General features: G+C 40.8%; 1 protein-coding gene across 1 annotated transcript in view; it reads right to left on the reverse strand.

Moving 5' to 3' along the window:
• Positions 1–19,081, reverse strand: part of CNTNAP2 (contactin associated protein 2) — a 1,268,404-nt gene that overhangs the window by 93,797 nt on the left and 1,155,526 nt on the right. The window contains exon 17 of the mRNA XM_075142928.1: positions 2,228–2,446. Coding sequence (XP_074999029.1) covers positions 2,228–2,446 — 219 coding nt within the window. The remainder of the gene's footprint in view (positions 1–2,227; positions 2,447–19,081) is intronic.

Consider the following 19,081-nt stretch of genomic DNA (forward strand, 5'->3'; position numbering starts at 1 on the left):
TGATTAGTGATGATGGATGCTAATGATAATGCTATAATATGTTATGCAGTGTTACGTTTTTCAAAGCCACAATGGGGAAAGAAGGAAAAGATTTAAATCCCCACTCTCAGTTGCAACAGGAAATATAGATGTTGATTTCCAAGCAACATCAGGTATATTGTTTAGTTGCCTGAGTACAGGGTGAAGGATGTAACACTGAAGAGCTACATTTGAAAATCTGGGTTGAGGTGGCTTTTCTTAGCAGTTAATAAGAACTGTTCCTTTTTTCCCCCCTAGTAAACAATTGCTGAAAAATGTGATTTCAGCTAGGAAAGTCCTGTCTGGGGCTGCATTAGAAACAAAAGAAAACCCTGAAAAATGCAAGCAAATAACAATGAGTGGCTGTCATCCTTTCTCCTCATCCTCTCATCTCTTTGATTAGTGCAGTGCCGCAGGTGCTGAAGAGTCCCTGAGGAGATCTGAACGCTCATGACCACAGAGCACAGAGGTTGATATTTACCTGAGTGGGGAAGAGGACTAAACACAAACCAAAGAGAGAGGGCTGCTTCAAATCAACTGTTGGTAACTGGATGATTTGGAGTAAGAGGAGGCAATGCTCGGTCTCTGCCAAGTGCACAGGGCAGAGGGCATTCTGGTGTGGTTCCATTCTATGTAAACTCATATACACTGTAATGACAAAAAAACCCCTAATACATCTAATTCCCTTCTTTCCCCTCCCAGTGACTGTTCCTAGCCCCTAGGACATGAAGACATCATCCCTCAGACTCTCTTGCTGGCCCAAGGAATAGATATTTATTCTACAGAAAGTGGAACAGGAGGCACCGAAACAATTCTTCTTCGGTATTACTCTCCAGGCCCCAATGTTCAGGGTGTTCATTTGGGACACTCCAATGCAAATTGATTCTCTGTCTGACTCTGGGTAAGGATTTAAATCTGTTCTTTGAGATGTTTGCTCCAATTACCAAGTGGTATGAAATGGATATGATTCAGAAAGAAAGAAAATCTGGTGCAGATTTGGACATTCAGTTTTTGGCAATAAAGAAACTAGGTATTTTAAAACATTGCTGGTGTTACAGTTAATTCAAAACTATCAATAACAATCATCATTATTAACAATTCCCCAAGAACTCAGGCTGGAAAAAAATCCAGCTCTTCCCGTTTTCAGCAGAAGGCTTGGTATTTCTTTTAAAAGGTTAAGGCTCCCTCTTTTAAACAAACTTCACATTTCAGCTTATTTTGAAACTGCCTTTTATTGGGATCACAGTCAGCAGTAAAGGAGAATCTGTGCTTGTAAATAATGACTGCACATCTGGCGACACATTATACACAGTTTGCAGTGACACTGTGCTGTTTTCTAAGGCAGTGAAGGCTTTAAACATCATTTAATTCATTTCTGCTGCTGAACCCTGACTAACATGGGGAAAAAATGAGATAATGTCTTTTTTTCCTTCCCCCTTCCCACTTCTCCTGTTAACACATATCTAGAGAGGTAGGAAAGTGCTTCTTTGCTCAACATTTCATGCAGTTCTGACTCCAGCTAATGGCACTTGGCACGTCTGCACTTTGCAGCCCTGGGGCTAACAGTCAGAGAAATACAAGCGCTGCTGGAATAGCCTGCCCAAAATGTAGCGGAGACCAGCAGCTCCAAAAAGCAGCTGGACTAACTTGGTTCCAGGGAATGCATTTGTGTAACACTCTGTGATGCTTTCCTACATCGAATGGGCAAACAGCCCATGGGACTAAAGGGAAAAGACTGCAGTGAGAGCCGTGAACGCAAAAGCGTGGGCAATGATCAAACCTAAAAAGGCTGAAAGTGCTGCCGAGGCTAGGATGGGCACTGCAGGCACATGCAGTCCTGGCAAGACCTACGCAGAATTTTTCACTTCTGTGGTGAATAAGCATGTGTGAGTGAGAGAGACACTCGGCAAAAAAGGAGTTTGGCACTACTGCCTGCTAGAGGTACTTTCAGCCAGGAGCTGCAGGTGGGGAAAGACAAAAATGACAAGTTGCCAGCACAGAATATTTTTCTCTTAGTTGATCTTCTTATTTCTTTTTAATTATGGACATGCATGTCTTTTCTTCTTCCCCCACCCCCACCCCCCGGGCTGACATGCAAGTGCTTCAGGAGTGCAACTTTCCACATTAAACTAACTGCTGCTGATAGGACACGAGGCAAAGAGTGTTCAGCATGTGAGAGCAAAGCCGGGTTACCCGCTCTGCATCTTACCAACATAGAGCTGGCTGTACAATTCCAGTCGCGTGTGTCCTTCTGTTGGTGCTTTCCGGACCTCCAGGGGTAACTGGTCTACCTGCAGGCTGGCCTGTTTGACATTCCTCTCGGCATTGACCCGATGCCACTGGTCATCATTGAGATGGTTGGGAGATCTAACGATGATTTCCACGGGCCCATTTCCAACATCAAATGAAAAGGCAACCTCTGTAGCAGCTGAAACACCAAGCAAAAGGGAACCCATCTTACACTGTAAACAAATTCACTTATACTTCCTAAACAGAAAGGAGTCATATTTACTAGAAATACACACTGCTCAGCCACCTTTCAGAATTTATAAGCACGTTCAGTTCCTTCTAACTTGAGTAGAAGTTAAAGTATTTCCAAGGAAGCCATTGTGAAAAGCTTCTATAGCACGTGATGGAAATCAAATCAGTTTGCCTTGTAAAATTTAACCAAAAATAAATTATATCCTTGAAGAGGATTTTTTACTTCCGCTAATAATTTCAATAATATTGGAAAAACCTGTTCACCAACTTTTAGAAGAAAACATCAACAGACCCTGAAACAATGACATTAATTTTTGATTTCTGCAGTGTTGTGGTTTAAGCCAGCAGGCAGTCAAACACCACACAACCGCTGGCTCACTGCCCCCCACAGTGGGATGGGGGAGAGAATCAGAAAAAAAAAAGCAAAATTCCTGGATTGAGTTAAAGACCTGGATTGAGTTTAATAGAACTGAAAAGGATGGGAAATAATAATAATAATAATGACAAACGAATATACAAAATAAGTGATGCACAATGCAACTGCTCACCACCCGCCGACCTATGCCCAGCCAGTTCCTGAGCAGCAGTCACTCCTCCCCGGCCAACTCCCCCCAGCTTATATACTGAGCATGGTGTCATATGGTATGGAATACCCCGTTGGTCAGTTTGGGTTAGCTGTCCTGGCTATGCTCCCTCCCAGCTTCTTGTGCACCTGGCAGAGCATGGGAAGCTGAAAAGTCCTTGACTAGAGTAAACACCACTTAGCAACAACTAAAACATCAGTGTGTTATCAACGTTATTCTCATGCTAAATCCAAAACACAGCACTATACCAGCTACTAGGAAGAAATTTAACTCCATCCCAGCTGAAGCCAGGACAGCAGCTTTCCAGTTTTCATATTTTTTTTTAGGGAAATATACATTTTGATAAAAAAGTGGTGCAGAAGAAGTCTACATTTTTTTTCTTTTGAGGGGCAATTAATTTTTACAATGAACTAATAATGCAGTGGTAATGACCTATGTGAGATTTGATGGCTGAAAAGGAAATGGATTCTTAGCAAGCACTGCAGTGCTCTATTTATAGTGGATGATTCAAAACATTTAGAAATTTCACAAACGTCCATTAGGTTCTACTAGACATTCCTCCAGGCCATCCTTGGCAAACTACATAATTGATACTTATTATTAAACAGGGAGTGTGATTAATAATATATAGATGATATTGGAATGAAGAAATATAATTTTGACTTTCCTACTGATATTTAGTTTATATAATTTGGGGCTGTAAATTATATTATGGTGGCAAAACATCAGATGAAAGGGTAACCAGAAAACAGATTATCAATGGTAGCATTCACAAAGGAGGATATCAGACAGAAGTAAAGACAACCAAGAGTTCTATTTAATTTGTTTTTCTTATATATAAAATAAAAAAGCCACAGTGCCCTTTTAATTCTTCTGAAAAATGTCGGGTGCCCAATTATGGCCTCAGTGTTCCAGTAGAGCTGTGGTTTCTTGTTTGGTTAAATTAATAAAAAAGTCTTAAAAAAATCTTAACGCTATTAAATTATGGTAGAAGCACCACTCCATGATCATTATCACTAACAATACTGATAAACAATGGAAAATATTTTCGTACATGGCCTAATAGATTTTCACAAGGTTATGTCAGACTGAATTAAATGCATTTTTATGAAAACTGGAAGGATAAGAATAAACTTTTTACAGAGAATGTTCTTTCAAACCAAATTTATTATACAATTGACACCTTTGATTTTTTTCTGCAGAAAAGAAAAAAATTAAAAGCATATTTTATTGCTGTTGTATTCTCCGTTCTCTGCTGAATAAAATAATTTCATTTCTTGAATGAACTGCCTTTCATAAGCCACGACTTTAGTCTGTTTGGCCTTTTGCACTTTACAAGACAGAAAATCTGTATGAGCCAAAGCTTACCATTAAAGAAATAAAGATGTTTCATTGTAATGTTATTATATCTTATAACTTCAGTGGTTCTGCCAATAAACTCAAGGCAAATTAGGAATTAGAGTAAAATCTCTCCAGTACTTAAGCTGTATGTTGTGTTCAAGCCTATTTTCAAGGGTGTGTGTGTAATTCTCCTTTACTTTTTGCTTTGAAGAACTGCCTCGGATCTCTTCACTGTCAGGCTTGAACTACTTCCCCAAAGCCATCTGTCTACAAGGCTGTAAAATGAGAACCCCTTAGCAGACTTTTCATCTTATTCTGAGGCAACTGATGGCACTGTTGATATTGCTCGTGGGTACCTTGAGTACAACCCCATCCAGGATTTTGAAAACCTCTGCAAGAATGCTTCTTTGTTTGCAAGCTCTTGGTCTTCTGGATGGAAGCATCTCTAAATTTTTAAAGGAAGATTCCTCTTCCTTTAAAAGAGAAAGAGAAAGTGTAGAGAATTGGCAAATAGAGATATTTCAAGTACAAGTTCTGTGCCTACATAGTCTAGCTTTATGCATGACTTTAAACTGAAATCTGTATCACAGCCTGAAAGACTTACAATGAAATTCATACATATTGGAGAAAATTATTCACTCTGACATAAGAGTACTATTTGTATAAATTCATTTTATATTTTTATCTTTTAACTATTTAATCTTATAGTTAGGGAAGGAAAAGCATTCCAGAAAAATCTTCTCATTAAAGGCCGTTTTCAGTACATGTACTTGCTGACATGCTGAAAGTTAGAGAAGGCAGTACAACATCTATAGACTGTGATGATCCCCAAGCAACCTAAAAACATGACTGTCATAAACCAAAGGGGAGGAAACTTATTTGCTAGATTGATGGACTGAAAAAACATGGTGTATGTCAATGAAAAGAGCTTTGCAGATGGGCAGAGACTGCACAACAGCATGTGTTGCATGCAAATTATGTTGCTGGTTCTGATTCTTCATTCTCAGTTTCCACTGGAATGAATTTTTGAGTCTACAGATTAAGTATATTCTCCAATCAGGGGCATCTCTAAGTAAAATGATTGGTACTTGTACCTTAACAGAAATGGATGAACATCTGACAACAGGCGCGTTAGTCAGAAAAGGAAGACAAAAGAAATTGTACCCCCCCTAATAAATGAGACGGGATCTGGTGACAACTGACACAGAGAAGGCTGAGGTACTCAACAAGTATTTTGTCTCCGTTTTCACTGGCAATTGCTCTTCCCACATCTCTTGAAACCCTGAATCTCAAGGCAGGGACTGGGGAAATGAAGTATTCAAGGTCAAGTTGGATGGGGCTTTGAGTACACCGCGCTGCCCCCACTGCTCCTTCTTCCTCATTGTTTGTCTTCCAGCTTTATTGCTGAGCATGGTGTTGTACAGTATGAAGTATCCCTTTGGCCAATAGTCAACTGTCCTGGCTGTGTCCCTTTCCAACTTCTTTGCTACCCTCAGCCTACTGATTGGGGGAGAAGTGGGAAAGAGAGAAAGCTTTGATGCTGTGCAAGCACTGCTCAGCAATAGCCAAAACACTGGTGTGGTACCAACACTGTTTCAGGCACAAATCCAAAACACAGCCCCATACGGGCTGCCGTGGAGAAAGTTAACTCCACCTCAGCCAGACCCAGTACAACATCAAATTTGTTAAGAAGTTCAGTGTAACCAGTTATGTAGAAGAGTAGCAATTAGTTTTTTTTTCTAAGAATGGTTTACCTTTCAATGTCTCTATGTCTACACATACAACCCTTGCATGATGTGGCATCTTTGACTCGAATACATCCTCTGTTGACATGACAGTGGTATTATTCTGTCAAACTTTTGAAGGGGATGATTAAAAGATATCTAACATACATGTGCACATGTGACTATTTATTCACAGTGACAAACTGAACCAGAGAAGGTTTTTTTCAGAAACGTGTAGAAAATGAGCTGCACAGGTCCCAGAGGTTTCTGCTGGTCCGTCACTTTGTAGCTCATGAATCGAGTTTTCCTAATGATCATTTTATTTTTCTGTTCTACCAAATACCATAAAACTCCAGCCAGTTGTTCTAAGAAATGAGAATGAGGATCAGACATTGAAGAAATATCTGAAATTGCTTAATTATGAAATAAAAAAAGAAAATAAATGTGGGGTTTAGTTTATTCAGTCACTACAAGGTTTTGTGATGGCAACTTCATAAAATTGAACAAGGGTGAATTTTTTATGTGCTCCTGCCACATATATTCACTCAAAAATCTGAGGTTTGTGGCTTAGTTTTACCCTTTCTGTGCCTTGTGTAATTACGTATAATTAAATCTGAACACGTCTCTTTCATCGACTCAATTTTCTAAGGTCTCAGGTCATTGTTAGCCATCTGTTCAGAACATAGAAGTGCAACTTTGGCAAACAAAATGCCCTTCTCTTTGTTCTGTGTTCTTGTTTTTTCGCTCTATTCAGATCCCACCACTTCCTCATCTTAAATCTATAAGGCATTTGCCCATAAAAAGGAAGGGACACAACTGAGCCACCCTGCAGGAAGACCTGGATAGGCTGGAAGAGTGGGCTGACAAGAACCTTATGAAGTTCAACACAGACAAATGTAAGGTCTTGCACCTGGGAAAACATAATCCAGGTGTGCAGCACAGGCTGGGATCTACCCAGCTGGGGAGCAGCTCTGTGGAAAGGGACCTGGGCGTCCTGATCGACAACAAGCTCAATACAAGCGAACCGTGTGCTGCTGCAGCAAAGAAAGCCGACAGGATGCAAGGCTGCATCTAGAGGGGCATCACCAGCAGAGATAAAGAAGTCATCATCCCACTCTACTCAGCACTTGTCAGGCCACACCTGGAATACTGTGTTCAGTTTTGGTCCCCGCTATACAAAAAAGATGTGGACAGGCTGGAGAGGGTCCAGAGAAGGGCCACAAAGATGATCAAAGGACTGGGAAGCCTGCCATATGAGGGAAGGCTGAGAGAACTGGGTTTGTTCAGCCTTGAGAGAAGAAGGCTTAGGGGAGACCTTATCACCATGTTTCAGTATTTAAAGGGTGGCTACAAAGAAGATGGAGACTTCCTTTTTACAAGGAGTCACATGAAAAAGATGAGGGGTAACGGGTGCAAGTTACTCCTGGGGAGATTCCGATTGGACACAAGAAGAATATTTTTCACAATTAAAACTATTAGCCATTGGAATAATCTCCCCAGGGAAGTGGTGGATTCCCCAACATTGGACACTTTTAAGATTCGGCTGGACAGGGTGCTGGGCCATCTTGTCTAAACCATGCTTTTGCCAAGAAAGGTTGGACCAGATGATCCTTGAGGTCCCTTCCAACGTGATATTCTATGATTCTATGATTCTATGACTGCATTGTCTGTGGGATTCTGCGTTCCTTGGGTCCTTCCTTCCAAGGCTTTCTGGTAGATATGCTTTAGTTAAACACAAATTCTGAAGCTCAACTGCACAGTAAGTAGCATGCACTTCTATGTCCTTTGTTATGCAGAAGGTCAGGCTAAATGAGCTGATAGACTTTTCTGGCATTCAAGATCTATAAACAGGTAGGTCTCCCATTTTCCTAGAACTTCTTGCGTTTCAAGTCTCTTTTTTTTCCCTATTTTCCTAGTTTGAGCCTTGTTGATAAATTGCAGGCTAGGATCTCTAGCTATAATGAGGCTGCCAGCAAAGAAAGAGACGCTGACAGATGAGTGGGTGCTCACAAGATGCTACGCAGTAGGTGGAGGTTCTCAAGACACATCAGCTGTGAAAAAAAAGGAAGAGGGATTACAACCTTCCTCACAGTCAGTTTTGTATGCCTGTCTCTCTATTTCTCTCCTTCTCTCCCATTATCCTTTCTCTGAAACACATATTTTCATCTCCTCCCTTGTACTTTGTTTCTCTTACCTCCCCTGATGTATTTTTATACCATATATATATCAGTGGGATTCACTGATGTTTTTCTTGACTTGCACCAAAGGGAATAGTATCTAACTTCTTTAAGATCCTTTTGAAATTCCATTCTTAGAACATAAATGCCTTGTTACGGCTAGAATTGGACCTCACTTGCTTGGCTGTAAAACAGGATACAACAATAAGCTATAAACTGTAGAATAAAACCTGCCAGAGAGACATTTCCCCCCTCCACTTTGCTTGCTTATTCCGTGAAAGCAACAGCTTGAAAATATTCTATCTCTCTAAGGGCAACATCTGCCAAACTTCTTGGACAGTTTGTTTGTAAATACACCTCTGTCGAAGGGCTCACTGACTAAACCAGTAGACAGAATTCAGTGAAATGATTGAAAATGAATGAACACTTAATCAACAGATAGAGATGCTAAACATATTTAGATCTAGTGGTTTATGTATCTTTATATGGAATCCATGACCAGGGTCAAGATCAGGTCTCATATCTGTAGTCGCTGGAATCCTTCCTATTGACTTTAGTAGACTCTGGATAGAAAAGAGGGCTTTCCAGGATTTGAAAGCAACTATCGTGTCCACCTTTCCCACTGATACTCAGGCAGCTGAGTTTAAAGATAGTTTTACAAAGTCATCTCTAAATTACCTGCCCATCTGCCCTCATTTGCATGGGGTGAGAGATGGCCATGCCAATGCTGACATTGAAACAGCATTGATAGGTTGTTCCTGGCTGCTGAAAATATGTGGAAGGGGCTACAGATGCTACCCTGAGGTGCCATATTGGAACAGAAGGACTTGCTTTGAGGAGGCCACTTCTCAAGGGACACAAAAATTAAAGCCACCAAAACATCTCAGAGAGAAACTGTTGATCCAAGTTGCTTGACTGCAATGCAGGAATTACTGCGTACTTGGCTATCTGTTAATAATCAAGTAGTTGTCAAAAATCATGACCATATTTACAATAATTGGACTAAGCATCTGGAAGATTTCATCATTTATCTAATTCCCAAATGAAATGGCCATTTGAACTAATGAGTGAAAGCTTCACTCATTTGATCAAATGACAGTGCACATCTATGCCCAAGACTGCAGTGATCCCTGAGCTAAGTGCCAAATGAACTAGCTCTGGAAGCTGCACAGCTGCATCAGCATGATGCTGTGCCAAGAGTAATTAGTTCTAATGAGAGGCTATACTGCACCTAGGATCAAACCCAGCATAGTTGAGTGCTGATTTGTGCAGACATGCTATCTTTCTTAGAATTAGCTCAGATATCTCTCTAACATGGGGGTTCATTGTACAGACTAGACACACTCTACATTTGCCTATAGGTTAACAAGTCAAACAAAAAAAAAATCATGCAACTTTATGCTCTCTTGGATCTTATGCAGTCATTTATGTAAATGTCAAGAAGGAAAAAAGGGTGAGTAAAGCTATCACTTTGATTTAACATCATTTAACACCCACTTCTCATGGTATAAATCCATCCACAAGGCTGGAGTGTGAGGCTCAGTGCCTTTCTGAACCTTTAGAACAAGCTGATATTCTGTATGGAGTAAACAACCTATCGGCCAATCACAGAATCACAGAACCGTAGCATGGTTTGGGTTGGAAGGGACCTTTAAAGATAATCTAGTCCAACCCCCCTGCCACAGGCAGGGACATCTTTCACTAGATCAAGTTGCTCAGAGCCCCATCCAACCTGACCCTGAACACTTGCAATGATGGGGCATCAACAACTTCTCTGGGCAACCTGGCTCAGTGTCTTATCACCCTCGTTGAAAAGAATTTCTTCCTTATAACCAATCTAAATCTACCATCTTTCAGTTTCAAACCATTGCCCCTTACCCCTTTGTCCTGTCACTACAAGTGTTCATAAAAAGTCTCTCTCCGTCTTTCTTATAAGCCCCTTTTATATATTGAAAGGCAGCAATAAGGTCTCCTTGGAGCCTTCTCTTCTCCAGGCTGAACAATCCCAACTCTCTCAGCCTTTCTTCATAGAAATGGTGTTCCAGCCCTGTGATCACTTCCGTGGCCCTCTTCTAAACCCTCTCTAACAGGTCCAGGTCTGTCTTGTGCTGGGGACCCCAGAGCTGGATGCAGTACTCCAGGTGGGGTGTCACAAGAGCAGAGTAGAGGGGGAGAATCACCTCCCTTGACCTGCTGGCCATGCTTCTTTTTATGCAGCCCAGGATACAATTGGCTTTCTGGGCTGGCTACAAGCACACATTGCTGGCTCATGTCCAATTTTTCATCCACCAGTACCCCCAAGTCCTTCTCTGCAGAGCTGCTCTCAATCCATTCATCACCCAGAGTGTTGTGATGTTGGGGATTGCCCAGACCCAGGTGAAGGACCTTGCACCTGGCCTTGTTGAACCTCATGAGGTTCACATGGGCCCACTCCTCGAGCCTGTCAAGGGTCCCTCTGGATGGCATCCCTTTCCTCAAGCTATCAACTGCACCACTTAGCTTGGTGTCATCTGCAAACTTGCTGAGGGTGCACTCAATCCCACTGTCTATGTCACTGATGAAGATATTAAATAATATTGGTCCCAGTACGGACCCTTGAGGGACACCACTCGTTACTGGTTTCCACTTGGACATTGAACAATTGACTGCAACTCTTTGGACACAGCCATCCAGACAGTTCCTTGTCCATCTAACAGTCAATCTATCAAACCCATATCTCTCCAATTTAGCAGCAAGAATGTTGTGAAGGACCATATCAAAGGCCTTACAGAAGTCTAGATGACATCAGTAGCTCTTCCCTTGTCCACTGATGCAGTCACTCCATTGCAGAAGGCCGCTAGATTAGTCAGGCACAATTTTCCCTTGGTGAAGCCATGTTGGCAGTCTCTAATCACCTCCCTGTCATGCATATGCCTTGACATAGCTTCCAGGAGGATCTGTTCTATGATCTTACCAGGCAGAGAGATGAGGCTAACTGGTCGGTAGCTCCCAGGGTCCTCCTTTCTACCCTTTTTAAAAATGGGTGTGACATTTCTCCCTTTTTCCAGTCACTGGGGACTTCACCTGAGTGCCATGACATTTCAAATATGATGGAGAGTGGCTTGGCAACTACGTCAGCCAATTCTCTCAGGACCCTGGGATGCATCTTGTCAGGTCCCATGGACTTATGTATGTTCAGGTTCCTCAGGTGGTCTTGAACCTGAGTTGGTTTATGATGGGAGGGGCTTTGTTCCCCCAGTCCCTGCCTTGATGTTCAGGGACTTGAGATATGTGGGAAGAGAGATTACCATATATATTGATAAAATATTACTTCCCTGTGAAAAAGGAAGTACAGTGACTGCTATTAGCATTAACATTTTGATGATATAACTGTAAAGTTAGTTTTTACATATGAGTGATTTCAGACATTCTGTAACAGTATTACTGATTTCTGCTCAGTGAAATTCTTGTTGCTCGGATAAAATATTTTTAAAGACATTTTACCTTCAGTCGTAGGAAGTCTAGAAACATGTATAGAAAGGAGAAGAGAAATTAACTTCTCAATGAAAGGTAAAGGAATGAAAACATGTATAACTGAATGGCTTCAACCGTTAAAGGTTTGGAAAAAATGATACCATAATATTTAGAAATGATACAAACAGAAATCCAAGGGTGTTTTTTTGCAAAGATTAAAGAAACTGATTTATGGTGAATAGGATTTATTAAATTCCTCTGCAAATTCATCAGGAATGCAGAACTCTTCAGAATGTCCGAAGCTTCTTATGACCTTTTCAGTATGTTTTTATATCATGTTTTCATTTTGAAATTTTCATAGTATCCTGCAGACCAAAAAAACAAATCAGAATGAAAAATAAAGAAAAAGGCTTTGTCAAACGCAGAAAAGAGCATCCTCTGAAGTGCCTATCCTTCTCATATTTTTGATCCTCATTTTCTCCACCATTTGATCTGCAGCCTGAAGGCACTTGATTCAGTCTCTGCTGTGTGCAGTATCTACATCTGGTAGCTGCAAACTTGAAGTGACATTTCTTTGCGAAAGGACAGGGAATTAGATCTACTGAGAGACGTTGTCCTGATTCAGCAAGAGCTGCTGTTTTCTTATGCATGTGACTATGTTGTCACATTGTGAGACAAGACTGCACACAAATAAATTGTTTTGCTGTATATTTAAAAGAGGTGAACTTTAATACACTATTGTCCTTCTTCCATGATACTTTCACATCTTCTTTCTAGTAAGATTTACAACTGGACCAGTAATTTCAATAACTGGACAAATAATAAGTCTAAGTCCTAGCTTTCTGTTTACAGGAACCAAGCGTCTTTGGATTAATGGGAATTACATATGTTAAAATCCTTCTTTCATAATTTTATTTTATGACTGTTCAAATATATTTTCATATATCTGGCTGCCTGACTGAATAGCTAGCTGTTTTCTTGTTCCTTCATTGCCTGTGTTGGATTAGACTCCCTCTACTGTAATAATCTTCACCTATTGTCTCCATACTGAGCCTTTGAAATTATCCTCATCTGTGGTTTTAATCGTAGATATTCAATATATACCAGCTGACTCAGAAGTACTGTACTACATTGCAGCATAGTCCTGGGAAATTCTGGGACTCCCATAGTCTGGGATTGCCAGAGTACTGGGAAATACTGAGCAGAGGAGATGACAGAAAAAAATTATGGAAAAGGCAAGTGAAGAGAAGGCAGATGGAATCTGGAAGGTAGAAAAGATAGTAACTAGTGGTGCACCTCTGGGGTCAATCTTGGCTCCAATCCTCTTCAAAACTTCATTAATGATCTATATGATGATAGGGCAGAGTGTACCCTCAGCAGGTTCGCAGATGGACAAAATTGGGATATCCATGCTGCCATCCAGAGCGATCTCAACAGGCTGGAGAAATGGACTGACAGGAACCTCACGAAGTTCAGCAAGGGGAAGTGCGAAGTCCTACATCTGGCGAGGAAAAACCCCATGCACCAGTACATGCCGGGGGTCACCTGGCTTGAAAGCAACTTTGCAGAAAAGGCTCTGGGGGTCCTGGTGGAGATCAAGTTGAACATGAGCCAGCAGTGTGCCCTGGTGGCAAACAACGTAAATGGTGTCCTAGGCTGCATTAGTAGGATTGTTGTCAGAAGGTTGAAGGAGGTGCTCCTTCCCCTCTACTCAGCACTGGTGAGGCCACACCTGGAGTCCTGTGTCCAGTTCTGGGCTCCCCAGTACAAGAGAGACAGGGACATACTGGAGAGAGTCCAGTGAAGGGCCACTAAGGTGATTAAGGGACTGGAGCACCTCACATATGAGGAAAGGCTTAGAGAGCTGGGACTGTTCAGCCTGGAGAAGAGAAGGCTCAGGAAGGATCTCATCAATGTATATAAATGAATAATATACCTGAAGGGAGGGTATAAAGAAGATGGACCCAGGCTTTTTCAGTGGTGCCCAGTGACAGGGAAGGGGCAATGGGCACAAACTGAAACACGGGAGGTTCCCTCTGAACATCCGGAAACACTTTTTCAGTGTGAGGGTGTCAGGTCTCTATTGAAGCCCATGGTAATTTTTTTCATCAACTTCAGTGAAGAAGAATGCTGATGGACTGTAGTCCAAAAACTATTCGTTTGCTGATGATAATCCGTTTGTTGTCTCTGTTTCCCTTGCTTAACCTCTAATGCTGAATACGTGCCTCTCTGGATGGAATTGGAACATAACAGTGAGCTGGTTTGCTGAAGCTCATGCTAGATAAGACGACAGTGATAGCAGCAGGTAGAAGGAAGACATTAAAAAGTTTATTAACTACCACCAGTGTGTCACTCCCAGTAAATGTGTTTCCAGAGCATAGCACCAGGATGGCTTTTGTCTGTATGCATATGGCTAGGGGATTCTAATAGTGTCTACTAAATAAGATTTTGCTAGTGTGATCTATATTTCTGGCAGCTAAAAGTGGGCATTATTGCTGTTTCCTGCATAATTCAGTTCCAAAAAGTAAACCACAAAGCCCTACATTTTCCATTTTTCTCCAGTGCATGATTAGGCCTTTTGGATTGCATTAGGAAAGTCAAAGAAATTACAGTTTGTTACAAGTAAAGTTATAAAGAAATAAAAAATGACAGGTCATTATTCTGCTAGTCTGTTGGCTAGTCTGCAGCATCAAGCTTAATTTTGTTGTGCACATGCCACTTGCACCAATATCCATCCCTATCTACATATTCTGAAACTTTTGCAGGTGTATTTCAGTGCTTCCTTATTGCTGTTTTACATGAGTTCAGCTAATAACACTATTTTCTTCCCCCTTTTCTGTTTTTCAGTATTTAAGGGAATAATAGACTGGGATACTACTGTCTGGACTAATTTCCTCAAGTGCACATTTACAGCTACACTGTTTCAACAATACTAGTATTAAAAGTGGGCTATTCACTACCATAGCCCGCTCTCAAAAGATTAAGAAGTTGCATACAGAAAGAGGCATACCTGCTAGATGCAGCACTTCTCGGTTACAGCTTGTTTCTGGTAGAGAGTGATTATGTCAGTGAGCCATTGTGTTTCCATGCACACACACGATTAGATTACTCCTTTGGAACAGAAGCTGGAGCAGAGAACAGTGCAGACTTACGACTGTTCCCCGAGTTTTCCCTAGGGTGGTCCAACCTGCTGTCTGACTGCAGCTGAGGGGGAACTTTTAACTGCCGGAAAGCTGTCTCGACCTTTTCCAAAACACACAGGCTACCTGCAACTGGCTAAATGCTCTCCAGGTGCAAAGTAGTAAAAAAAAATGGTCCTGGCTTCTCTCACCTTGTGGACGGACACCAATTCTCTTTCGACTGGCAGACAACCACTTACACATGTAATTCGCAATATTTTGGAAAGGCATAACTATACTGGAGCTGAAGGGAAATCAGAACTGAACACAGCACCTTCCTCATTATGAGTAAGCATCTGTGTGAGGACAAAGATAAGGAGGGATTTGATTTTGGTAATAACTAAGAATCAGTTATTTTTATTTCACTTTAAAATAAACTCAACTATCAATCAACCAATCAAACAGAAATACTCGTCTTCCTACACAGTTGATTAGATTTGCTTTGGGGGATAAAAAATATTGCATTTAAATGAAAGTACCAAATTTTCTCATGAAAGATCATGCAAAGGCCAAATATGCCCTAAGAAGATAATTATTTATTATCATTATTTATTAATTACTTCAGGTATGCTAATTGCACCCCAGCTGTCTTGTAGATAAGCACTGGGAAACAACACTCACATTTTTATGATTATATTTTAGTTGATGTAGCAGTTTTCAGCCATGGACATCAAGAATGAAAAATAACATTATCAGTCCTGCATAAACAGGGAACCAAAGCAAAGATATGTGAAAGGACTTCTTTAAGGTCCAACATCAGATGGTTAGAGCAGGGCTTGAAAAAATACCTACTTGCTTTACTTCTAAGGCAATAAATACGCCTTCAGATAGACGACATTACCTCCCATCCAGCCAGCCCTCTTCCAATAACTACTTAGCTGCTTGGAACGAAGGAAGGAACGGTGACTCAGTTGAAGGTCTTGTTGATTCATCTCATGAGACTTACTAAAGCTTAAAAAAATACAGCAGCAATATTTTCTGGTCTCTTTTGTGAGAGATGATTCACACAAAGGGAACTGTAGTCAGTACACTGAGTGGAAAAGGAGAGGAGGCGTGTGCTTTCCTGTCTGTAGTGGGTTATAATATACTTCATTATATCCTTTTAACTGCAACGCTTTACCATGAAACTGAATTGGTCCCATGCAACAGAAGACACCACAACAAGGGGGAAGCACAGCCATCAAAACAGAGCTCTCCCAGGCAGCATATAAAGCATTTAGTGTAACTGGCAGTTATTTTTTGTTGGATGAAAGGCAAAATAAAAGTGGGTGCTAACATTCATGGAATCAGATTATGTCTGAGCATGGTAAAGTATCAGAGAGATTTCTGAGAGGAGAGAGCAGCTTCTTCTCCTATGAAAAATTGCTGTGAAGTTGGCACGGTTCTAATAATGCTGAGCAATGGGTCTGGGTGCTTGTAAGCAGAGACAAAGGATATCAAACCCCTCTCGAATACGCCACACTTGAATGTCATAAAAATTAGCCAAAATTGTAAACAGTGCATCATACTAGAAGTGGCAAGAGCACCTGGTGCAGGCCTGAAAAATAGACATCAAGACTGTCACCACAGTGTGACATGTGTGTCACACCACATTTTGGGGTGATTTTGAGAAAGAGCACATTACCCATGTGCTTTTCTTCCTCTTCTGTGGTGTTTTTCTTGTTCTGTAATTTGTGTATTAGCTGTAGGTTCTGCTGTAGAATGTGGTTAAGACTTGTAAAGGTATTTAGGTGACTGGGTGGTAGCTACCAAAAAACTTTTAAATCTGGCCAGGTGCTCATGATGATATGAACTTACTGATTTTTCTGCCTGGTCATGTAAATTTTTGTCATTTATAGTGGCTGTTTTATAAGCAGTTTTTCATGGCTGCTGTTTATTTCTCTGTGGCTGTCCAGGAGTCACCATCAGGCTAAGGACCCTGTTGCACTATGCACTGTACTAACACAATAAAAAAGGCCATCCAAAAAGATGACTCAAGTTTACTTTTACTATAGCAACCCTGTATGTGAAAAGGGGGTGTGTGAGGGGGCAGGGTAGATGGACCCAGCTAACTGTGGCTCCCTTTGTCGAAAGCTTTAGACAAAGATTTTCATCTCTCAGAACTATACTTGTAATTATTTACAAGTTATTATTTATCTATTCAGGATAGACCCCCAAAAATGGAAGATGATGTCTTTGGTGTTGTTTATTTTTTTATTCTGCAGCAGGAAAAAATATCTAGAAAAAATACGAAGCAGGAGTATCATGGAGTGGTACAGGAGAGTGAGAGACAGAATTGACATGTTGGAGGTAAAAATATGTGCTCTGACTTCATGGTAGTTAGAGGTAGAAAACTCCTGTAACACACTGGCAGAGGATAAAGGACACAACAACGCTATACGTGCTCAGTTTTGACCGGTAAGTGAGGGAGGGACCTGCCTGGTTTAGACACCTTTTCTTTACTACTTTGCTTCACTGTATGCCTGAGTCTCACGAAATGTAAAGCCAACAGGAGACCCATTCCTATTTCCGCTGTAACAGTGGAAAACATAAAAGGGTGAGTGAAAGGATTTATGACTGTATAAAACACTTGTTGTTAGGAATTCATAATAAGAGAGAGCTGTCTGCAGTGCACAAGTAGAGACAAAATGCACTACAGTGATCCAAGCTCTATTTTAAAAACAAAGTCAAGATGTTTAGATCAAGAGGATATAAAAAGCCTAAATTTTGTAAGACAGTGTAATGGCAGTCTTGTGACAGTAACTGCCGTCATGCTCTTCTTAAAAAATAGACTCACTGTTTTAGTAGCTTTTTCACAAAATTTTACATGAATGCTTTTTCTTTTCTTTTAAATTATACATGTGTGCAAGGTTTCTGAATGAAAAGTCAGGAGAAGAAATATTCCTTTTCCTTGTCCTCAGAACACCTGTAGCAAGGTAAGGTAGAGAGACAGAGACTGAATCGAGAGTGACTTAAAAATTAATTAATTTTCACCATGATTTAATTGATTTTTTTTTAAACTAGCATTTAAACCATGATGAAATGCTGCAAAGTATTAGGAAAATCTATGGGCAAAACTTCATATGAACATTTAGCATCTACCAAATTATAAAGTTCTCGCAAACACTTAAAGAGAAAAAAATTATATTCACTTGAATCAATCCATTAAAATAATTTGAATTAATCATGTGCACAAATATTTGAAGCATCATGGATACAACTGTATTATTATTAATAACACCTCCTCTTTCATTATATCTTATCATTTAGTCACAGAAAATCTTTTTCTACTTTAAAACTGAATTGCTGTGGTGAAAACAATAAAGAATAATTTAGACTTTCAATAGGCTAACTAAGCAATTGCCAACACTTTACATAAAAAGTCCAACTTAAAGAAGAAAAGTAGTTTACAGAGTACCAAGACCCTGTTTAAACACTCAGAAGAAAGATTCTCAAAAGCATCTAAATGAATTAGGATCAGAAGACCCATTGGATTCAGGCCGTATAGCCTTAGGAAGCAATGCAGCTTGGTTGGACCGTTTCAGATTTCCTCACTCATGGTGTTTCAATGTATGGGATAATGTTGATGATTAGGATTAAAGGTAAGGCTTAAAAAGCAGAGTGGTATGGGTGACAGTATAGTGGGTGTCGGCTATAGGCCACCTGACCAGGAAGAACAAGTGGATGAGATCTTCTAGAAACAGCTAGAAGTAGCCTCACGTTCACAGGCCCCGGTCCTCATGTGGGTCTTCAACCACCCCAATATTTGTTGGAGGGATAACACCACAGAGCATAAGCAAAGTTCCTGTAGAGCATCGATGACAAATTCCTGATGCAAGCGAAAGAGAAACCAATGAGGAGAGATGCTCTGCGGCACCTTACACTCACAAAAAAGGAGGGGCTTGCTGGGAATGTGAAGGTTGAAGACAGCACCAGCTGGAATGACCATGAGATGGTGGAGTTCAGGATCCTGAGAGGAGAGAGCAGGGCAAAAAGAAGATAGGCTTCTGTAAGTACCTAAGTGCTACTTAAGTAGCAAAAAGAGGACTAGGGAAAATGTGGGCTCACTACTGAATGAGGCGGGGGCCCTGGTGACACAGGACATGGAAAAGACTGAGGTAATGAACACCTTCTTTGCCTCAGTC

Source organism: Calonectris borealis, chromosome 2 (assembly GCF_964195595.1).
Source record: "Calonectris borealis chromosome 2, bCalBor7.hap1.2, whole genome shotgun sequence".
Lineage (NCBI taxonomy): Eukaryota > Metazoa > Chordata > Aves > Procellariiformes > Procellariidae > Calonectris > Calonectris borealis.